The 20,664-nt window shown below is 37.4% G+C and overlaps 3 protein-coding genes across 10 annotated transcripts in view; 2 read left to right on the forward strand and 1 right to left on the reverse strand.

The window, feature by feature from the left end:
• The window catches only part of LOC131685610 (serine-rich adhesin for platelets), a 331,716-nt gene that overhangs the window by 84,234 nt on the left and 226,818 nt on the right, over window positions 1–20,664 (reverse strand). The gene's annotated exons all lie outside the window — the stretch shown is intronic.
• On the forward strand, window positions 9,445–10,115 carry LOC131685618 (uncharacterized). The gene is made up of 2 exons (XM_058969480.1): window positions 9,445–9,538; window positions 9,612–10,115. The coding sequence occupies exons 1-2, from the start codon at window positions 9,491–9,493 to the stop codon at window positions 10,053–10,055; spliced, it is 492 nt and encodes a 163-aa protein (XP_058825463.1). The 5' UTR covers window positions 9,445–9,490; the 3' UTR covers window positions 10,056–10,115.
• On the forward strand, window positions 10,195–10,916 carry LOC131685616 (uncharacterized). The gene is made up of 2 exons (XM_058969479.1): window positions 10,195–10,263; window positions 10,454–10,916. The coding sequence occupies exons 1-2, from the start codon at window positions 10,216–10,218 to the stop codon at window positions 10,904–10,906; spliced, it is 501 nt and encodes a 166-aa protein (XP_058825462.1). The 5' UTR covers window positions 10,195–10,215; the 3' UTR covers window positions 10,907–10,916.

Consider the following 20,664-nt stretch of genomic DNA (forward strand, 5'->3'; position numbering starts at 1 on the left):
CACCCAAAACAAATTATTTTAGAAGATATACAGCGCCATACAGATATACGAACATAATTGTGAGAAATGCGACTCATTTCGCATTGAGGATTCTTTCGAATTAGTGTGACGGACGATAAAATTGTTATTGACCGATTGGAACACTTGTGAGTGCGGTTTGAGATGTGACACGGACCCTCATTTTGAAAAGATCACGAACAATCTGTATCTTGCGACAATTTTATTATTGGTTAGTTTGTTAAAATCGGTCAATTAGATCACCCGAAGTAATCTTTTAAAAATTGACGGCAAAAAAACTTCAAATGACAATATTATTGTCAAAACAATTTTTTCGCGAAGCCCATCTGGGTTTGGTTTGGCAATGCCAAATACTACAAAAAAAATTGGATCTACCGTCGAAGTTACGATATTACCTAATTTGGGTGGCCCGCTTGAGAAATTTTGATTCATATAACCATTATAGCCAACAGCACCGTCGGCGCTAAGCAAATTAGTAACAAGGGCGAAATTTCCTAAAACTAGTGTGATTGTATTCGTCTTCGCAATCCAGATGCGTTGAGATTAAAATCAAATAGTTCAGAGAACTCGTTGAGCCTCCGAACCATCGCGATGACAGGACTGCTGGCAGCATAGTCAGTGGGTCTTAATTCTGGAAAGTACTCTTTGGCAAAGAGTTCGAGATGCCGCATTCAGTTGCATTTGTGCTAGTAGCTCAGGAACATCGTATTCACCCAGCAGTATTTTGGCCACAAAGACTGCTTGCGATATCATCCTCCTCGGAAGCGTTTGCAAGCCCAACAAACGACAGCGGTCATACGGTGACAGGTTTTGCGGATCACTCCATGGCAAGACCTGACAAACCGTCTCTGAACGCCATCGATCCTATTGATCCAAACAGCATGGTAAGGATTCCAAATGACATTGCTAAATTCTAGCATCGATAGCACTAATGAACAGTAACGAGCTTTGACACACAAAGGATCACAAAATTCGCTGGATATCTTGAACATGAATCCCAGTTGTCGATTGGCCTTGTCGATTGTAGCAGAGAAGTGACGATGGTAAGTTAGCTTATAATCCAGTATTACTCCAAGCTCTTTGGTGCAGTCAACACGTTGTAGCTGATTTCCAGAAATATTATAATCAAAAGGTATGATGTTCCTAGTGCGGTGAAGCTGATGACACTACATTTGGGAATGCATAAAACTATCATATTCCGCACACACCAGTCGTTGAGAATATCTAGAATGGCTTGCAGTACCAGGCAGTCGGACAGATTACGAAATACATAATATAGTTTAACATCGTCAGCGGAAAATAGTTTTCCATCAAGATTCAAAATACCAGCAACGTCATTAATAAAAAGCGAAAACAGCAGCGGTCCAAGAGTACTACCTTGAGGAACTCCAGAACTCTTCGAAAAGCAATCAGACCGAGCAGTGCCAATTCAAACAGCAACTTGACGATGAACGAGATACGATCGAAGCCACTCACAAAACCTAGTCGTGAACCTAGTGAACCTAGTGATTCACTTTGTCAAATGCTGATTTCGAATCCACTTGAAATTTTTTGCGCATGTTATCCATACAAAATGAAGTGAAGCTCACTAGATTAGTTTCCACCGAACGGCCAGGATAGAAACCATGCTGACAGATGTTGACTAATCTAGTGTCGACAGGAAGGAAATAGTGTTTCGTTAATAACTCAATTAGTTTTGATTCAATCCCGAGCGAAGTAATTCCTCGGTAATTTTCAACGTTACGCTTGTCGCCTTTTTTGAAAATTGGTAATAGTGTCGAATACTTTCAGAGCACTGGAAACGTTTGCTGCTGATGCGACATATTGAAAAGTTGGGCGAATGGTTCAGCCAAGATGTCCGAACATTTTTTCCAGTACAGCAGCAGACATAATACTCGGATCGTAGTAAGCTTTTGCCTTCTGGATAGCCGAATGAACCATTTCATCGTCGATGGCGAAAACGTACTGATAACGTCAGAAGATACGTCTCGAGCTGCGTTGGAAATCATGTCAGGCGATGCCGAATCTTGAGAGAAGACACAATACACAATCAGAGTTAAGGAGACTACACATTAGCCTGTTGATTCGAATGTAGGTTTTGTACCGACTTCTAATAAATCATATTAAGGGGTTACACACCTTCCCTATTTTTTGAAAAATCGCAAAAAAATTGCTCTGTCTGAAAGTAAAACTACTTTAGAAAGTTTTTTAAATTTTCATAGCGCTTCTAAGCTGAATGGATGAGACTTGAAACTTAAAACTCGATTTTCTCGAAATGTTGTTTCCCAAAAATGGCTTGTCCGTAATTATGATTGCCGAAAAACTATCCAACCGATATTCTTGATTGAATTCGCCATAACAATGAACAAGCCTGCTTTGTTGAAGCTTCAATTTTAGTAATGTGAAGTCCTGCTCCGTCGCCGCTGCGACTAATGTGATGATATAGACTAATAATACCTTGGTTCAAATCCAGTCTGACGGTGGAGCGATCGATAAAATTGACGATCATGTAAGCCTCACCCGTGTGCGATTCGTTGCTAACAAGGCGTATATGATTTTACTTAACACCTCCGGTGGATTCGAAATATGAGTATTCCAGACGTGCTAAGAATATTGTTATAGTTCTCACACTGAAAATTAAATCTTCTATAGGCATAAAACGGAACAAAATTAATCGTCATGACTGCACTCTCAGTATACTGGCCTTGATGCAGAGTGCTGATGCCAAAGCTTCGTCGCATTCACGCGGCTAGCCACGAATGGTGGTACCCGCTAATAATCAGCGTACTTATATTAAAAATGTACATAACTTTAGTTTTCGACGTTCGAAAATGTGCACTTGTCGAGTAATTTTATTGATTAGGTTTGAAAACAAATTTAAGCTAACTTTAACTAGCAAACGAGGCATTAAATATTCTTTCTTTCGATTGGTTGACAACAATATGTACAAGAAAAAAATGCATAGAAAATACAGTAAAAATTAGGATCGGGAATGAATCTCTCAAATGTGAAATATTTATTGATTTCAAGGGAAGCCACTTTTACCCTGCTTATTACTCATTTTAAAAGTTGTTTCTCTTATGACGAAGTTTGATAATTATTCACTCAAAAATACTCATTTAATTCGGTGAAAAGTAATAGTGAGTGAGATGCAGAAGGAGACCGCACCGCAATCAGAACTCTTACAAATTGCAATCCGATTTTTTTCGGCTGGTGGTGGACTCGCTGCACATTTTTAAATTTTAGAGGCAAATAATTAGCGCTCCCAAAACTGATCATTGTTCAAATTAACGGGGGTAAAAATCGATAACAAGTAATTGTTTCCAATTTTGTACGCATCGTGTAGATCAAAAAGTACTCCAGTGATAGACTCCTAAAATAGCTATATTCGCCCATTAGCCAACGAAATTTGGCATCTACTGACATAAAATAGCCTCGGAGTGAAGAAATGCAGAAGAACCTCGTACTACTTGGTGCGCAATTTATATTTACTTTTGTTGATCAAGTTTTATTTAGTGAACTGTTTTAGTATCATGTCTGGTAGGTCTGTGATAGTGCCAAGGCTTTGCTTTTGTTGTATCGCATTGGCTCGTGAGTGCAACATCATCATTTCATCAGCAAATAAGAACTACTGTGCTTCCGGGGTTCCGTCACGCTAATGAATTTGTATCTATCTGGTACCAAATCGGTGACTAATACTGATACTACGAAGTCGAAAGTAATGTAGCACACTCAAAAAACTAGACACGTAGCATCATATGGAATCACGTTTCCCGGTTTAATGTCTACTTGTATGTGGATAATGTGATTTTAAGTGGGATTCATGCGAATATTGTGTGAAATCCACATAAACTATGATTTCTGAATAAATTACACGTAAATATCAATTATTTTTATCTATAGATTTGATGGACAGAAGCAGGGCCGGCGGAATACCTTTTTCCCGAGTGGGTAGTAAGATTCGAAGTGATTTCTCATCGTACTGACGAAAGTTCAGATATGGCATGTGTAAGTGAAAATGAAAATTCCCTGATAATATCTGGTGGCTATTTGGAAACACTCTTTGTTAACAGGGCTGTTTGTCCGATGGCTCAGCGAAATAGTGTTTATTGAATACTACACCCAAAATCCACCGGGCATGTTTCTATTACTTTTGGGTAAGATTCTATTGCCTTTTTGGTAACAGACCACGCAATTGCGCATTGCGGTATTAAATTCATATTACCTATAGGTAGTAAACGGTGGAATGACGATGTAGGATAATTCGGTCGATTTCTATAATAGTATTAGTATCGAGTCAAACCAGCCGGAGTTCTGGCGGATTTCTACCCAAATTCAGGCCGGAATCTGCACCAATTTTGGCAGAAATAGGCGGAATTACGAATTTTTTATAGGGTGACTTGGATAGTGAAAGAAAAATTTTAGGCAATTTTCGGGTTCGGCCTAGTATCCGGATCCGACACAGCTCCCGATCTGGACCAGTTCCCAAATTTGGCCCTCCCGGATCTGGATCAGTTTCCGGATATGGACAAGTTCCCGAATCTGGACCAATACCCGGTAATGGACCAGTCCCTGGATCTAGCCCATCCCCTTTTCCCTTTACCAGGTCAGGACTTGAAGCAGGCCCAGATTTGGTGCTTAGATCTAGACAAGAGTCTGGATCCGGACTCTCGGATCGGATACGTTGATCCAAACTATATGTCTTGCTTTCCGTACGTGACGGGAAGGACTGTTAATGTTTTGTGCAGTCGCTACCTCGCTGTTGAAGTTCGTGATAGAAAAAAATCAATTTAACTACGACCGAAATACCCCACCACTATTCCGAGTCGGCTTTGTTTCTGACTGTGCTTTGAAGCAAGCTGAGTGTGAGCCAATGGGTATCTCCGGCGACCGACATCCTTTCAGGCTTAGTGGAGGTCGATTTGAATATTTCTTCGATGGCACAAATAATACTAATAAGTCTCATTTTCGATACAAATTATATCTAATACAACCGGCCCCCAGATGGTCTACTTCTGGATCAAAGACAAGCCATTTAACGTCATCGATAAATCTAACTAGACAACACTCGACCGTGTACGAAAAAGTATTTTGTCTGCTTACCCGCCCAGGAAGTAGAGATGGTGTAGTCTCCGAGAAGGGCCTTGATTGCGAAATAGGGGGTGGCTCCTTCCAGATCCTTGAGCTTCAGTTAGTGTAAATTCTGGTATGCAAGCAATTGTGTTTGTAACCCGTCAGGGTAACAATTTAGCACTGGGTGGAAATATACCTATTTGGGCGTACTCTCTCCTTAGAGTGTATTGTTATTGCAACATAACTCACCGGTATAATGAACACGCTCGTTCATGTTTTTGATGTAAATTTCGTTTAAATAATAGTCCATGCACGTTGTCATTAGTCCAGATAGGTATAGTAATTTTTGTTGTGTATTTGCAAATAAATAGCATAGGGTTTAGTTAGGTCACCGCTGTCCTTTCGCTGCAAAAGTGGTCTGACTATGCTGTGCTATAGCGATAACAGCTATGCGGCGGTGCGTTTTTTGGTGTTTGTTTTGTGGAGTGCGGAAGGCGGCCATCGAGTTTTGGCTAGATAGTGACGGACCACGGCATCGATCAGACGGCCCGAGTTTTTTTGTTTTTCCGGGACAGTTTCCCGCCACAATAATCACCGCAGTGGTGCGCGTGTGCGACGGTGACAATCCCGTTCGAATAGTGCCGACCCGTGGTTCGGGTACTCGAGTGTTTTGGTGTCGGGCCGCCGGAAAAAGAAGCTAAGCGCTAAGGAGCAACTCGCTTCCCCGGCTAAGTATAAAGGACCCAGAAGACGCCTTGCCGCTCTCGCTGTGAAGGATCAGCCGAACGAGCTTAGCTCTCCTTCACAGCTAAACGTCAAGGAGAGTGAAGCAGGGTGGCCAAAGGTGCTCCCTGGGAAGTACACTGCGGTGATTTCTGGGATCTCTCGCGGGGAGCGAGTAGATCCGGCGAAAATTCGCCATCGTCGCTAGGGAGGTTCCAACAAAGGAGACAAGCTCACCTCCCTAGCTAAAAGTCAAGGACTGCTGCTGGAGCAGCCAACGAGCAGGAGCAGAAGAACGCGGCCGTTGTAGTCCCGGTCGGTCGGAAGAAATCGTCCGCCTTCCCAACAGCAGCCGTTCGACGAGATCCAACAATGCACAGTATAGCAAGATCAGTGAAGGGAGAGTGGACAGCGACTAAAAGTCGGTAAATCTATTGGTTTATTTGTTTGTTTACCGTAGGGTCCGCCGGGCAAACAAGAACCCGAGTAGTGGACTTACCGCTACTTACATGTTCAGTAAAATCGAGGAGTATTTGAAAACTTATTTTCCATCAGCCTCATTTCGATCCTTTCACCGGATTTGTTCTTCCAATATTTGTTCTATTGAACGGGGCTCGTCTACTTGTTCGCATTTTTGTAACCCGGAACATGAACTGAAGAACCCATTGTAGAAATAAGGCACGGTGTGGAAAATGCGGAGAGGATCAAGATATGGCTCCTGGTCTTGGAAAGTCCACATGGGACTTCCAAAACTGCAAGTGTCTCTATATTTCAGTTATATTATTTTTGTAGGTTTACTTCCGACATAGATCTTCCTCAATTTTAGCATTATTCGCCATGGCCGAAAACAATATTGAGGAGAATTTTGGGGATCAAAAAGTGCTACTATTTCAATCGGATTAGCCTTTGCTCGGTACCAGGTATTGAAGTTGTCGCTTGTTAAATCCGAAGCATAGGCCAAGATTTATTGATATTCTTTCCATATACATCGCACCTCAACTGGTTCGAGAAGATTTCAACTACCACGGCATGTCATGGGGTTGTCTTCATGCTGATAACCGATCTATCTTACTGCATGAGATTCGCGACAATTTCAGTATGACCATCTTGAATACAGTAGAAATGAAACGAATGCCTACCAGCGCGGCCAATCACGTTTGATTTATCGTTGTACTCTACCTGATTAGTGTGCTCATTGATCGGAAGAGCAACGCGTCCACTATAACCAAAACACTCGAATCAAAATAAGAAATTCCTCTGGTGTAAATGTTCAACGTTTTAACTGGCTGGTTTCTCTACACTGCGATTAAAGGTCAGACGAAACGAATATTCTGCGCTAACAACCGTGGATGGTTTCCCACTCCGTTATTGTCAGAAAGTGCTCAGAATTGTATGCGAAAAGGTCCTATGAGGGCTTTTTGAACGTCAGATCACCAAAATTTTTCCGAATATACGTGACGTTAGAAACGCAAATAAAAAAACTTGATGCAAACTGAAAAACGCGGTTATTGGTACCGGCTCTTCAACGGATTAACGAGAGAAACAATATTTCGTCTAACAGCTGGGCCCTACGTCGTGTACTCGATTCGACCTTTGATCGGAATACACGGAACAAAGAATTCTTTATCGGCGACAACAGCATTCCACGTAAATTCACATTCAAATGATAGACGTTTCGCGATGAAATTATAATAATGAATATAAACGTAATAATTGTTCTTCAAACAGACAAATTTAGATTCTCGCGCTAAGCATTTTCCCCACAAAACTTATGGTTTTTTATTTACCTACGACCATGTCTACATCGTTACAGTTCCAAGTAGGCGCTTGGATCGATGGAGCATGGAAAGCACTCCTAAGAGAATAAGGGCGATCCTAGATGCTTTATATTGAAATCGTTCAGGATTGCCTGATACAAATATTAGTTTGAGTTCATTCGCATTGATCTATTCCGGGTAATAAGAAAAGTGACACTTAGATTAGAATGGTAATGAGAAGGCGGATAATTAGGCATTAGAAGGTAATATTTGTGAAACATCGCGTAGCTTTAACGATTTTTTCAATTAGATTTAGAGAACGCTCGAAAATTGGCAAATTTTGTGGGATAATGGAAGTTTAGGAATCCCAAAGGCATCAACCAACCTTGGTTAAAAAGGATGGATCAACGTCGTGACTTCCTTCGGGTGGCATCTCGGATCATGTCCAATCATTATACGTTGAATGCTCATCTCCGGCGTATTGGGGTCGTAAAGAGCGTTCTCTGCGCTTGCGGCGACGGCTATCGCGACATTAAACATGTTGTCTGGTCGTGCGCCTAGTGTTCTACACACAAAAAAAACTAAATTTTACAGTTGAGGTATTTCGAAACTTACCACAATCTAACAAACCGTAATTGACGAAATATAACCGTGTTCTGTTTAATTTTACATGAAAGATGTACTTTCCAAGCGCTTTGCTTATACATAGTCTACTGATTGTCTAGTGATTGTTTCTCCTTGCTTCAATTTTTAATCAAATGATTGATTATTCATGTTAAAAAATTACAAATTGTTTATATTGTCCTTTAAAATATTTCTAACTGCATCCCATAGTCTGAATAAAATTGTATATTAATATTTTTGTCTATCGATCTTAACTCATTGTTTTAAGATGTAGATGTATCAAAATGTATTTCCATGAGTATAAATATAATAAATAATTCCAAATTTCAAACAAATCCTAATTATTCTCAAGAAATTTATATTGTAAAGCAAAGAAATTTGTATCTGAATAAAAATATGCAATTATTTAACATCGAGGATTTCCAACGCAAGAATGTTGTGCAAAAAAAAAACACATACGTGGTTGATCTAAGGTTTTGATTTGTTCCAAAATTTCGAGTGGGTAATTCCCCCCCTCGGTAACTTTCGAGTGGGTAGTACTACCCATACTACCCACGCATTCCGCCGGCCCTGGACAGAAGTAACGGCGAAATCAGTTGTTTTGCATGTAGAAATGCACTATATGTTTTTAAAATGAAAGCTATGTGGAAAGTTCATACTATACGACTCAACAGCATGACACCAACACTCAGTGGTAAAACATGTCGCATTCATATGAAAGTTTTATGAATATAGTTAGAAACACCACATGAAATGTATTTTAATAAATTTTCATGTGAAATTCGAAAGAAAATCATTTGGTTTGTTTTTCAACATGCAAGTGCACATGAAAATGCTATTTAATTCCAAATGATTTTATCGGTTGATTTTTATCAGTGCACAGAAAAATTGTTGCTTTTGCATCGAATTGTGCACAGTTAGGTACGTGTTGGCTTTGAAAACTATTATATTTTTTTAATTATTTATATTACCTATATTTGTAATACATTTCAACGGAAAATGTAGTTAGATGAAATGTGTCGAATTACATTATACATCTCCTTTAAGCTAAGTAGAAATATAGCAAATCAGGAAATGATAATGATGATCGCAATAATTGTAGTATTTTGAAAAACTGACATTAACACTGTTTATTTTTTCGTGTACGTTTTGAGATGATTAGGCCCCATTTGCGCTTCATAGGGCCAAACATCTGTGCAAACATCGGCATATAGTGTCGATTGTGTCGCAGTCTAATTCGGAGTTTCACCTTCAAAGTCTTTCGAACTGTTAGAGACTGTTTGTAATTCATCAAAATGAGAGCAATTTTGACTTTCGTGGCAGCTGTCGTCTTCGTTCTAAAGGTAATTTGTGCCTTTCATTTTGTTATTATTTAGCAGAAGTCTGGATCAACCTACTAATAATTAAATGTTACAGATCACATCGGCAGTGACATTAGATGAAGGTCCAACCGATCAAATAGTGAAACTTGAGAGCCTAGTCGGTGAAACTCTATTGGTGCTAAAAAAACTGATAGACGAGCTTAAGGGGGCACTAGCAGCGGGTCAGTTCAACGGTTCGAGCTCGATTGCCGAAACTGCCGCTGGAACGGTACAAGGATTACAGCTAATTAGTAACATAACTGAGACACTGCTTCAACATTCCCAGTACGAACGATACCGTACGATCACTTCTTCGTTGAGGATTATTCATAACACCTGTGCCAGGCTGGCAATCGAGTTGGAAAAACTAATCCCGATAGTCGAAGCTGGTAAGTTTTCTGACGAGTCGTTAGTAACGGCTGCCAACATCAACCAACAAATGGATGTTGGCCACAATTTGCTGAAAAGATATCTGCAGATGCTTATTGAGACATCTTAGTTGTGGAAAATGCCAATCCAGTGAGTAACATGAATACTTTTCGTTTGCAATAAATGTTTGACGTCATGTCAGCTGTGCAAATCTTTCGCTTTCCTAATAATTGTCGAAAAAAGGTTGTAAGATGACAGTCTCATAGAGTTTGTGCGGATCAGTGGTCAGAATGAAATTTTTACTGACTGTTCTTGTTTGTGTAATCGTATCACTAGAGGTATATGTTAGAGATCCTAGTAAGTTCAACCGGAAAATGAGCCACAATCCGGAATTTCGGCTGGCTCTAGTTAATATCTGGCTCCAGTGACACAACCAATTCTAATTAGAGCCAACCAGAGCTCCGGCTGAACTTACTGGGATTGAGCGTATGTTTTGCAAGTGCCGATCTCCACTATGTAATATTTTAGGGTACTCTCTGCCATCAACCAACTCCAGCTGAAATGATAGAAGGCATACTGAGCACTCTATCCGGTGCGCTAAATTTAGCTAAGAATCTTCCGAAGACCATCGATGCGCTGCGCAAGAACCCGCTCACCACCGATTCCGATCTGGTTCGCGAAATGGCCAATGTTATTCTCAGTTCGCTGAACGCTACCTCCGTTGCGATAGGCAATCTCGCGATCAATGAAGATGTTAAACAGGACTCCAGGAAGACTGACGCGATATCAGATATCCAAGCTGCAGTCTCATCGTTGGCCATACCGGTGGTTCAGCTGCAGCATACTTTACAGGACATTAACTTCAAGGGTATGCGATTGGAGCTCAGCGTACGGCTGGAGTTGCTGGAGAAGACTCTGCGGGAAAATGTGGTCAAAGTTCAAGCGGAAGTGACGAAGGCCGATCGTGTGGCGTTTAGGTAAGATGATCTAGGAGAATCAAACATACAATTTTCAAAGTAGTGTTTGTAGACTTTTGAAAATAAGCTAAAATATACAGTTTACTATTCGAAAGATATCTCTCCGACTTTTTCGATGCTTGATGTTGACCCCTTCATCTATCCTTCGCACCAAGGCGTTTCTCAATAGATGTGAAAGCACAATATCTAGACCCGTTTTGTTAGCATCCGTTGCAAGAATTAGTGGTAGAAGAATTGTGGTTAAAGCCGACACCTTAGCTTCATCTTTTTCTGGATTTCCACAAATCTAATAAAATATTATTTTCTGCGCAATATTCTTGGTTGGAAAGTTCTTCAACATGGCCAAATTTTGTCAGCACTACAAAAAATTAATTTTTTTTAAAAATTATTGGTTAGAAAAACTTCATGACACAGCAGGTAATACTGACACTCCATATTGGTAAAATCCACAGTCCTTTTAAGTTGTGCCCAAGTATCGATTGCATAAGATAAGACTTATCATTCATGCGTTTTCAAGACAGAAGGGATTCGGCAGCTTATTTTTACCCCGATGACAGGTGCTTTCACGGTTTCCTCCGAAATTTACAAACTTCAAGTAAAGGACATTTAAACTGTCATATGTACAGGAAGATAGTATTGTAAAAGGTATGCGTAACTGTTCTATATCATATCATGAGCTGTTGTATGGAAAAACAGTCCCTTGAATTCTGGAACAATCACGTTTTTACGCTACGAAAACCGGGCCATAAATAAAAATCATTTGTTTCATAATAATGATCAATTCCCCTTCAGTAACACATCAATAACACTTCTATTAGGGGGGATACTTGCTTTTGTTTTGGGAAACTCAGTCACAGTTTCCGCCATGTTATTACCAAATCGAGTTTTCTGCACCTGAAATAGCTTACATCTTAACACTCGGAATACCAAGGGGGTAAAAAGTTACGCGGACTACCAAGGGGGTCTAAAAAAATGGGAACGCTTATTTTGACCGCTCATATCTCAGCCGTTACATAATCGATTTTAAATCTGTCTTCACCAATAGAAAGATATGTCTTTTGTGAATACGTCAAATTAAAAAATAGAAGAATAGAGTTGTCTACCGTAAGTTACAGTAAAAAGAGTATAACAAAGTCAGTGAGAAAAAAAATTGAAACGCTTTTTTGTCTTGCCATATCTTAGCTGTTTGCTCACCAATTTTAATTCTTTCTTCACCATTGGATAGGTAAATCTTTTATAAAAACAGTGAACAAAGAATGATGAAAATCAAATTTGTATATCTGAAGTAATTGCAAAAACAGTAATTGAGAGTCAGTACAGAAGAAATGAGTTTTTCTGTTCAAACAATCGTATCACGACCGTTTGTCAACCAATTTCAATTTTCCTTACACCAATGCAATCCTTAGAGCTTCTAGACTTGTAATATATGCAATAAATAGTAGATTTTCAAAAATTACTATACTTTTTCGAGTTTTTAGGAGATAGGATTTTTACAATGTACGTGGCATACGGTTGATTGAAATTCTTTGCGACTTGTTACTTTAACGGTTTGAAAATTACCTGTTTACTCAATAGTTCTACATATTATAATACATGGATATTATTATATCAAAATGTTTGCACGAACGTGGAGAAACACATTATTGTATGTAAGTTACTAAATAATAGAGTGTGTTAGGACGATTCAGTAAATACGAAGAAGTTCAGAATTTTAAAATATTCGTCATATAACTTTAAATTTGAAGCGATGACCTATACATTTTAATACACCAGTCGATTGTAATTTATGGCGGCTACAATTTCTGAAAAAACACATTTTTGTATTTTCTCAAAAAATAGCCAAAAGTACGTAGAAGTACAGAAATTTCAATTAGTTGGCAAATAACGTCGAATTCAAAGTGATGGCCTATACATTTTTATATATCAATCGATTATAATTGATTTTGGTTACAATTTCTGAAAGAACGATTTTTATATTTTCTCAAAAATAGACAAAAGTACGTAGAACTCCAGTAATTTCATTTAGTTGACAAATAACTTCAAGTATTCAAAGCTATCACCTATGCAATCTGAAAGAACATATTTTTATATTTTCTGAAAAAATAGCCAAACATACGTATAAGCACAGAAATTTCATTTAGTGGGTAAATAACGTCGAATTTTAAGGGATGATTTATACTTTTTTATACACCAATCGATTGTAATTTATGGTGGCTACAATTTCTGAAAGAACACATTTTTATATTTTCTCAAAAAATAGACAAAATACGTAGAAGTACGGGAATTTGATTTAGTTGGCAAATAAGGTCAAATTCAAAGGGATGACTACACTTTTATATATACCAATCGATTGTAATTGATTTCGGCTACAATTGTTGCAAGATAAACATTTTATATTTTCTTAAAAAAAACGACAAAATTACGTTGAAGTACAAAAATTTCGTTTGATTGACAAGTAACTGCAAATTAAAAGGGATGACCTACACTATTTATACACCAATCTATTGTAATTGATGGCGGCTACAATTTCTGATAGAACAATTGTTTATATTTTCTCAAAAATTAGCCAAAAATACGTAGAAGTATGGAAATTTGTAGTTATGTGCCAATCAGACGAAATTTCTGTACTTCTACGTATTTTTGTCGTTTTTTGGGAAAATTTGAAAAGTTTATCTTGCAACAATTGTAGCCGAAATCAATTACAATCGATTGGTTTAATATATAAAAGTGTAGGCCATCACTTTGAATTTGACCTTATTTGCCAACTACATCAAATTTCCGTACTTCTACGTATTTTGTCTATTTTTTGAGAAAATATAAAAATGTGTTCTTTCAAAAATTGTAGCCGCCATCAATTACAATCGATTGGTGTATAAAAAAGTATAAATCATCCCTTAGAATTCGACGTTATTTGCCCACTAAATGAAATTTCTGTACTTGTACGTATTTTTGGCTATTTTTTGAGAAAATATAAAAATATGTTCTTTCAGAAATTGTAGCCAAAATCAATTACAATCGATTGGTGTATAAATTGCATAGGTGATAGCTTTGAATACTTGAAGCTATTTGTCAACTAAATGAAATTACTGTAGTTCTACGTACTTTTGTCTATTTTTGAGAAAATATAAAAAATTTTCTTCCAGAAATTGTAACCAAAATCAATTATAATCGATTGGTATATAAAAAGGTATGGGCCATCGCTTTGAATTCGACGTTATTTGCCAACTAAATGAAATTTCTGTACTTCTACGTACTTTTGGCTATTTTTTGAGAAAATATAAAAATGTGTTTTTTCAGAAATTGTAGCCGCCATAAATTACAATCGACTGGTGTATTAAAATGTATAGATCATCGCTTCAAATTTAAAGTTATATGACGAATATTTTAAAATTCTGAACTTCTTCGTATTTACTGAATCGTCCTAACACACTCTATTATTTAGTAACTTATATACAATAATGTGTTTCTCCACGTTCGTGCAAACATTTTGATATAATAATATCCATGTATAATATGTAGAACTATTGAGTAAACAGGTAATTTTCAAACCGTAAAACTAACAAGTCGCAAAGAATTTCAATCAACCGTATGCCACGTACATTGTAAAAATCCTATCTCCTAAAAACTCGAAAAAGTATAGTAATTTTTGAAAATCTACTATTTATGCATATATTACAAATCTAGAAGCTCTAAGGATTGCATTGGTGTAAGGAAAATTGAAATTAGTTGACAAACGGTAGTGATACGATTGTTTGAACAGAAAAACTCATTTCGTCTGTACTGACTCTCAATTACTGTTTTTACAATTACTGCAGATACACAAATTTGTTTTCCATCATTCTTTGTTCACTGTTTTTATAAAAGATTTACCTATCCAATGGTGAAAAAAGAGTTAAAATTGGTGAGCAAACAGCTAAGATATGGCAAGTCAAAGAAGCGTTCCCATTTTTTTCTCACTGACTTTGTTATACTCTTTTTACTGTAACTTACGGTAGACAACTCTATTCTTCTATTTTTTAATTTGACGTGTTCACAAAAGCCATAGCTTTATATTGGTGAAGACAGATTTAAAATCGATTATGTAACGGCTGAGATATGACCGGTCAAAGTAAGCGTTCCCATTTTTTTTACCCCCTTGGTATTCCGAGTGTTAATGAACATTATGCATAAAACCCAAGATTGACTCATGATTTTATTCAAGGATTTAGGAACATTATTCAGAGTCGACTATACGACGCAAACTTATTTACCGTCAATTAATTCTTGAATACGATATAGTTTTCGTTGTTTGTGAATAAGTTCACAAAATGAAAACATTTTCTCATGTACTATTTCACGCAAGTCGAAATATTATTAATAAACGCTTCCAATGATCGTGAACTAGTTCATGATTTCTAATATATTAGCAATTATACAACATCCTTGCTCGTCAAATAGTTCACGAAATCATAAAATATTATTCACGTATGCGTGAATTGAATTAGCGACTCCTAGCGAATTGATGACGACTCACCATTCGTGCTCATGAAATAGTTCACAAAATCATAACATAGTATTCATGTATTCGTGGACTGGTTCATGATTCCTAGTATATTAGTCACAACTCACCATTCGTGCTCGTGAAATAATTCACAGAATCACGACTAACCATTCGTGTTCGTGAAATAGCTCACAAAATCGGAAAATATTATTCAGCGATTTATTCCAAACTGATAATTCGTGCACGTGAAATAATTCACAAAATAATGAAATCTTATTTATGAAAACGTGAACTGGTTCATGATTCTTATTTTAAAAATCACGCATGACCATGCGTTCCCGTGAAATAGTTTACAAAATCATAAAATATTGTTCATGTATTCGTGAACTCGTTCATGATTCCTAGTATAATATTCACGACTGACCCTTTTGTGCTCGTAAAATAGTTCACAAAATCATAAAATATTCATACGTTCGTGAACTGTTTCATGATTCCTAGTACTGTCGTGCGGGGCTACTGTGGATATGCATACTTTAGTTTTTCAATATTTTGTAACAGGCGCGCTTTTAATAGTTTTATTATACTTTTAACATTTATAGAGTCATGTCTTTTAACCATGTTGCTTATGTCTTTTGTCATTTTTCTTAACGCTGTTTACCGAAACAATCAAAACACTTCAAGGATCGATAAAAGTGATTGGGGGCTCGCAAAATGAGACTGCTTGACGAAACAGAAAATATTTAGTGTACCACATACGGGTTTTCGAAAAGAAGAAGGTAAATGATGAAAATGACGTTTTCCGTTTGTTCCTACTACGTCAGGGTAGGTTTTTATAAGCATTTGAAGATTTTGGTGTCTTCAAAAAAGTTGTTTCTAATATCAACTTTACCGAGGATAGCAAGTCTGTTTTGAGTTTATTCTCCATAATTATCTCCTGGAGGATTAATCACCAAAATTATTTTTTTCAAGAGATCCTCTGTATTATATTGTAAAATTGCTTCGAAGACATTGAACCTCTAAAGTTGGTGGTTGCGAAATAATGTGATCTTGGCCATGAAAAAATTGGTTTCGAACCTTTATTTCATAATTTTTGACGTAAAATGTGCATAACTTGAGAACGTGGTCTTGTGTACCTACTCATTACACCATCAATTTAGCACTCAAATGTACGAAATAAATAGCCCCTTATTTAACTTGTTTATTTTGCAAAATTTTCAATTGTACCTTATGACTATTTTTATAATTGATAATACAAAAATCTTTAAATGGTTTTAAAAGCCAATTCTGACATACTAGAGATAAACGTAAAACGCCATTTGTCATCATTTGTCTTTTTTCTTTCCGAAAAACAATATGCAGTCTCAAGTCACTCGTTTTTTGACAAGCAACGTTATAAATGAATCCCTCATTTTAGAAAATGCGATAAATGGGTGATGTTTTATTGTCGAAAATACCTCTGAGATCATTATGAATTAATGATATCCCAATAGAAGTAGATAAAATTGTTTAATTTCTATTTCATATCGAATTCAGGAAGTGTGCAACCCTCAGCTGTCTTATATGATATTTTAAAACGCTATACAACTTTTCTATTTGTGAACCAATCCTGCTCATATTTGGCATAAATAATTCATACACGATGATAAAAAATCTTTGCTGAAATGATACAAATCCATCGATTATTAAAGGACTTAAGAGAAGCCCGCACGACGGTACATGATTCACGATCTATCTTGAGTGCTAGTGATATTAAGAAGATATCCATAATCATTTTCAATTTCATACAATTCGGCACATGTTTAGGAAATTTTAACGTGGGCTATATAACACAAAATTTTAGTTTTCTGATGAAATACCATATGATTATGTCCAGCTACTAGCGATTAGTAATAGGTGCGTGCACCAAATATAAGAAAACTATAAGCATAACATCGTTATGTTTTTGATAAGGTTCCATGTGATGTCCGGACAGAAAACGAAAACTGAGCTGAACACCCAAAATATATTGAGCCACAAATCGTGTTCGTGATATAATTCACAATACAAGATACCGCCAATCAGTCACACTTTTATGATCTAGTTCATATCGTTACGTTACTCCGAGTATAAAATCTGATAGTGATTAAAAAATAGCATATCACGATAAGACGAAGAGAAATTACGAATATCATGAATGTGAACGTGCTTACATTACTCCACGTATCAGATTCGAATGGGTGATCAAAAACAAAATATCATGATAATGCGCATATAAATTTTAAAAATCCTGACTAAGATCTTAAAATCATGAACATCAGTACTTCAGACTAAAACATCACGATTAGGTGAATATTAAATACGAAAATCGTGCTGAGGTCCTGAAATCATGAGTATAAATCGTGTTACTCTGCCTGATAAATCCGATAATCATGAATAAAATATCATGGTTACTTGATGAGAAATTACGACAATCGCGACAAAGCTGTCCTCTCCAATCTCTCTATTTTTCCCTCTCTTTCTTTCTCGCTCTCTCTCTCTTGTTCTCTCTCTCTTTCTCTTTCTCTCTCTCTCAATTTCTTTCCTGCACACGCATACGTAAAAAGAGAATCCAGCGAGGAACAGATGAACAATTCCAAAAAAAAATGCATACTAAGCAGCGGAAAGCACTTCCTAAACCGTCCATAATAGAACCGGAGACAACAGTAGACAAATGAAATAAATTGGATTTTGTAGTTCATTTGTTGTGCTAATGTTTATAACTATAGCTGGTTGCCGTTTTTGCCAGTTCAAAAGTTATTGCTATTGGAAATAGCACTATTTTTTTCAACTTCAAAGATAGAAGAGCTAGAACAAAACGTTCTTCTAAAGAGTTACGGGTGGCATTGACGCAAAATAACTTTGTAGAACATTCTAAATTCATAGGTGCGATACCAAAAAAGTTATATTAAAAACCTGTTTTAATCCACCTAGAGGTGCAATTGTGCCTTTCTTTTTTCTCCAAACTATGATTTAATAGCTGGTTCGTACAATATAACATTATGGAAATGTCTTTCATTCTTATTACACTTGGTAAGTATATATAAGAGCACCTTTTTGCATTCATCGCGGTATCGGTTTGAATCGGAGTTTTCTATGTGATCGCACTCCACAACCCGTAACTCCGGAGCTGGAAGTCGGATGGAGATGGAATTTAATATTAGTTTCAGGGGACGCAACACCTTTCATTTGAGACTAAGTTGATCAAATCGGTCTAGCCATTTTCGAGAAACCAATATAACCGTTATTCTGAATTTGGATGCTTCCGGATCCGTCGATGGTGGCCAGTGTGGCCAAAGAGACTTTGAATGACTGTTGGTGACCTAGATTTACAAATTCAACATTTGTGTTTACATTTTGGAAAAAATTCACCTTTTTACATTCATCGCAGAATTCGTTCGAATCGGGATTTGCTGCGTGATCGTACGTATCGCCCTGTAATTCAGGAACCAGAGCTCGGATCCACACAAAATTCAACAGCAGCTGATGGACCTTTCATTTAAAATCAAGTTTGTCAAAATCGGTTCAGAAAATTCCGAGAAACCGATGTGGACAAACCAACAAATTTTGTTTTGTAACCATACTCTTCAACTCGTAATCCGGAACAAGATGTCGGTTGAAAATGAAATTCAATAGCAACCTATGGGAATATTATACAGTTCAGCCATCTCCGAGAAACCGATGTGGACATTTTGTTAAAAAACCCGCACATACACACATACATACATACATACATACATACATACATACACACATACATACACACAGATATTTTGCGATCTCGGCGAACTGAGTCGAATGTTATATGAGACTCGGCCCTCCGGGCCTCGGTTAAAAAGTCGGTTTTGGAGCAATTGCATAACCTTTCTATATGAGAAAGGCAAAAGAATAATATTTAATTAGCTTAGTCAGCATGAGTTCAATGTTATCTTCATGTGATTATATTTTGAAATGTTGGTGGAATGGGTTTGAAAGTGGAGGGAATGGGGGGTTAGTAGAGTAGGAGTGGAGGATGCGTCAGAAATCCTTCATCTTATTTCGGTATACGGGGTGGATGAAGGAAATGCGAGCGTGAGGGTGGTCCAAGGGGAGGGGAGTGATGAAGGAAGGAGGTGTAAGAGCAAGGCGGGGGGGAGGGGCGGCGACGCAATACTCAACTGAATATTTTGCCTTCCATTTGAGACTTGATTTGAAAAAAAAAATAATTCAGTCATCACCGAAGAACCGATGTGACTTTAATTGTGGAATATGCCCGGAATTCCGGACTTCCGGAATCGTCGATAGTGGACAATATATTCAAAGAATGTTTGATTGGCAATCTGTGATCTAGATCTGCGATTAGAAGTAATTTGGTGACCATTTCAATAGTTTTTAGCCTCTGAGGTATTACGATTGTACCGATTTATATGGGAAATTCCAGTGTATCCTTACTAACACCCCTGTAACTCCGTAAGCAAGAGTCAGAACCGAATGAAGTTCAGCAGCAGTCAATGGCATTACTGTATCTTTCATTTGAAATCAAGTTTCTAAAAATCGGTAGAGAATTCGTTGTGGAATGGGTGTGATATTAGCTTAGGAACTTGGCGGGTTCCCCGGGGGCGTCATGAACCGTCATAGGTGCCCAATGTGGTCAAAGCTGCTTTGATTGATCATTAGTGATCCAGACCCGCAAACTAGAGTAATGTTACATCAATTTTAATATGTTTTACATCATTTGAACATCATGGTGGTACTAGTTTATATGGGAATTTGCTGTGAGACCGCACTCTTCAACCCGTAACTCCGGAAGCGGAAGTCGGATCAACTAAAAATTCAATAGCAGCTTATGGGAGCGTTATACCTTTCAGATGAAACTAAATTTGCGAAAATCGGTTCAGCCATCTCTGAGAAAATGGTGTGAGTTTAAATGACACACACACACATACACACACACACACACATATATACATACACACACACAGACATTTGCCGATCTCGACGAACTGAATCAAATGGTGTATGACACTCGGCCCTCCGGGCCTCGGTTAAAAAGTCGATTTTTACAGTGATTGCATAGCCTTTCTTTATATGAGAAAGGCAAAAAATGATTTTAAGGGGTCATCCACAAACAAGGCACTATAGCTTCACAAGTATTGAATATACAGTTTTGGACTCTTAAGCAAAGTTGTTCGCAAAAAGTAGCTCTACAACATTGCAGAACATATGATCTCATTATCTATACATTTTAAAAAAATAATAAAAATATTTAGGACTGGTGGTATCCAACG

This window comes from Topomyia yanbarensis, chromosome 2, assembly GCF_030247195.1.
Source record: "Topomyia yanbarensis strain Yona2022 chromosome 2, ASM3024719v1, whole genome shotgun sequence".
NCBI lineage: Eukaryota > Metazoa > Arthropoda > Insecta > Diptera > Culicidae > Topomyia > Topomyia yanbarensis.

What these genes read in the sequence shown, in the direction of transcription:
- LOC131685618 (XM_058969480.1), top strand. Translation starts at nt 9,491, where the DNA reads ATGAGAGCAATTTTGACTTTCGTGGCAGCTGTCGTCTTCGTTCTAAAG. An exon ending in CTGTCGTCTTCGTTCTAAAG is followed by an intron (nt 9,539 to 9,611) that starts GTAATTTGTGCC and finishes TAAATGTTACAG; the next exon opens with ATCACATCGGCAGTGACATT.
- LOC131685616 (XM_058969479.1), top strand. Translation starts at nt 10,216, where the DNA reads ATGAAATTTTTACTGACTGTTCTTGTTTGTGTAATCGTATCACTAGAG. An exon ending in GTGTAATCGTATCACTAGAG is followed by an intron (nt 10,264 to 10,453) that starts GTATATGTTAGA and finishes GTAATATTTTAG; the next exon opens with GGTACTCTCTGCCATCAACC.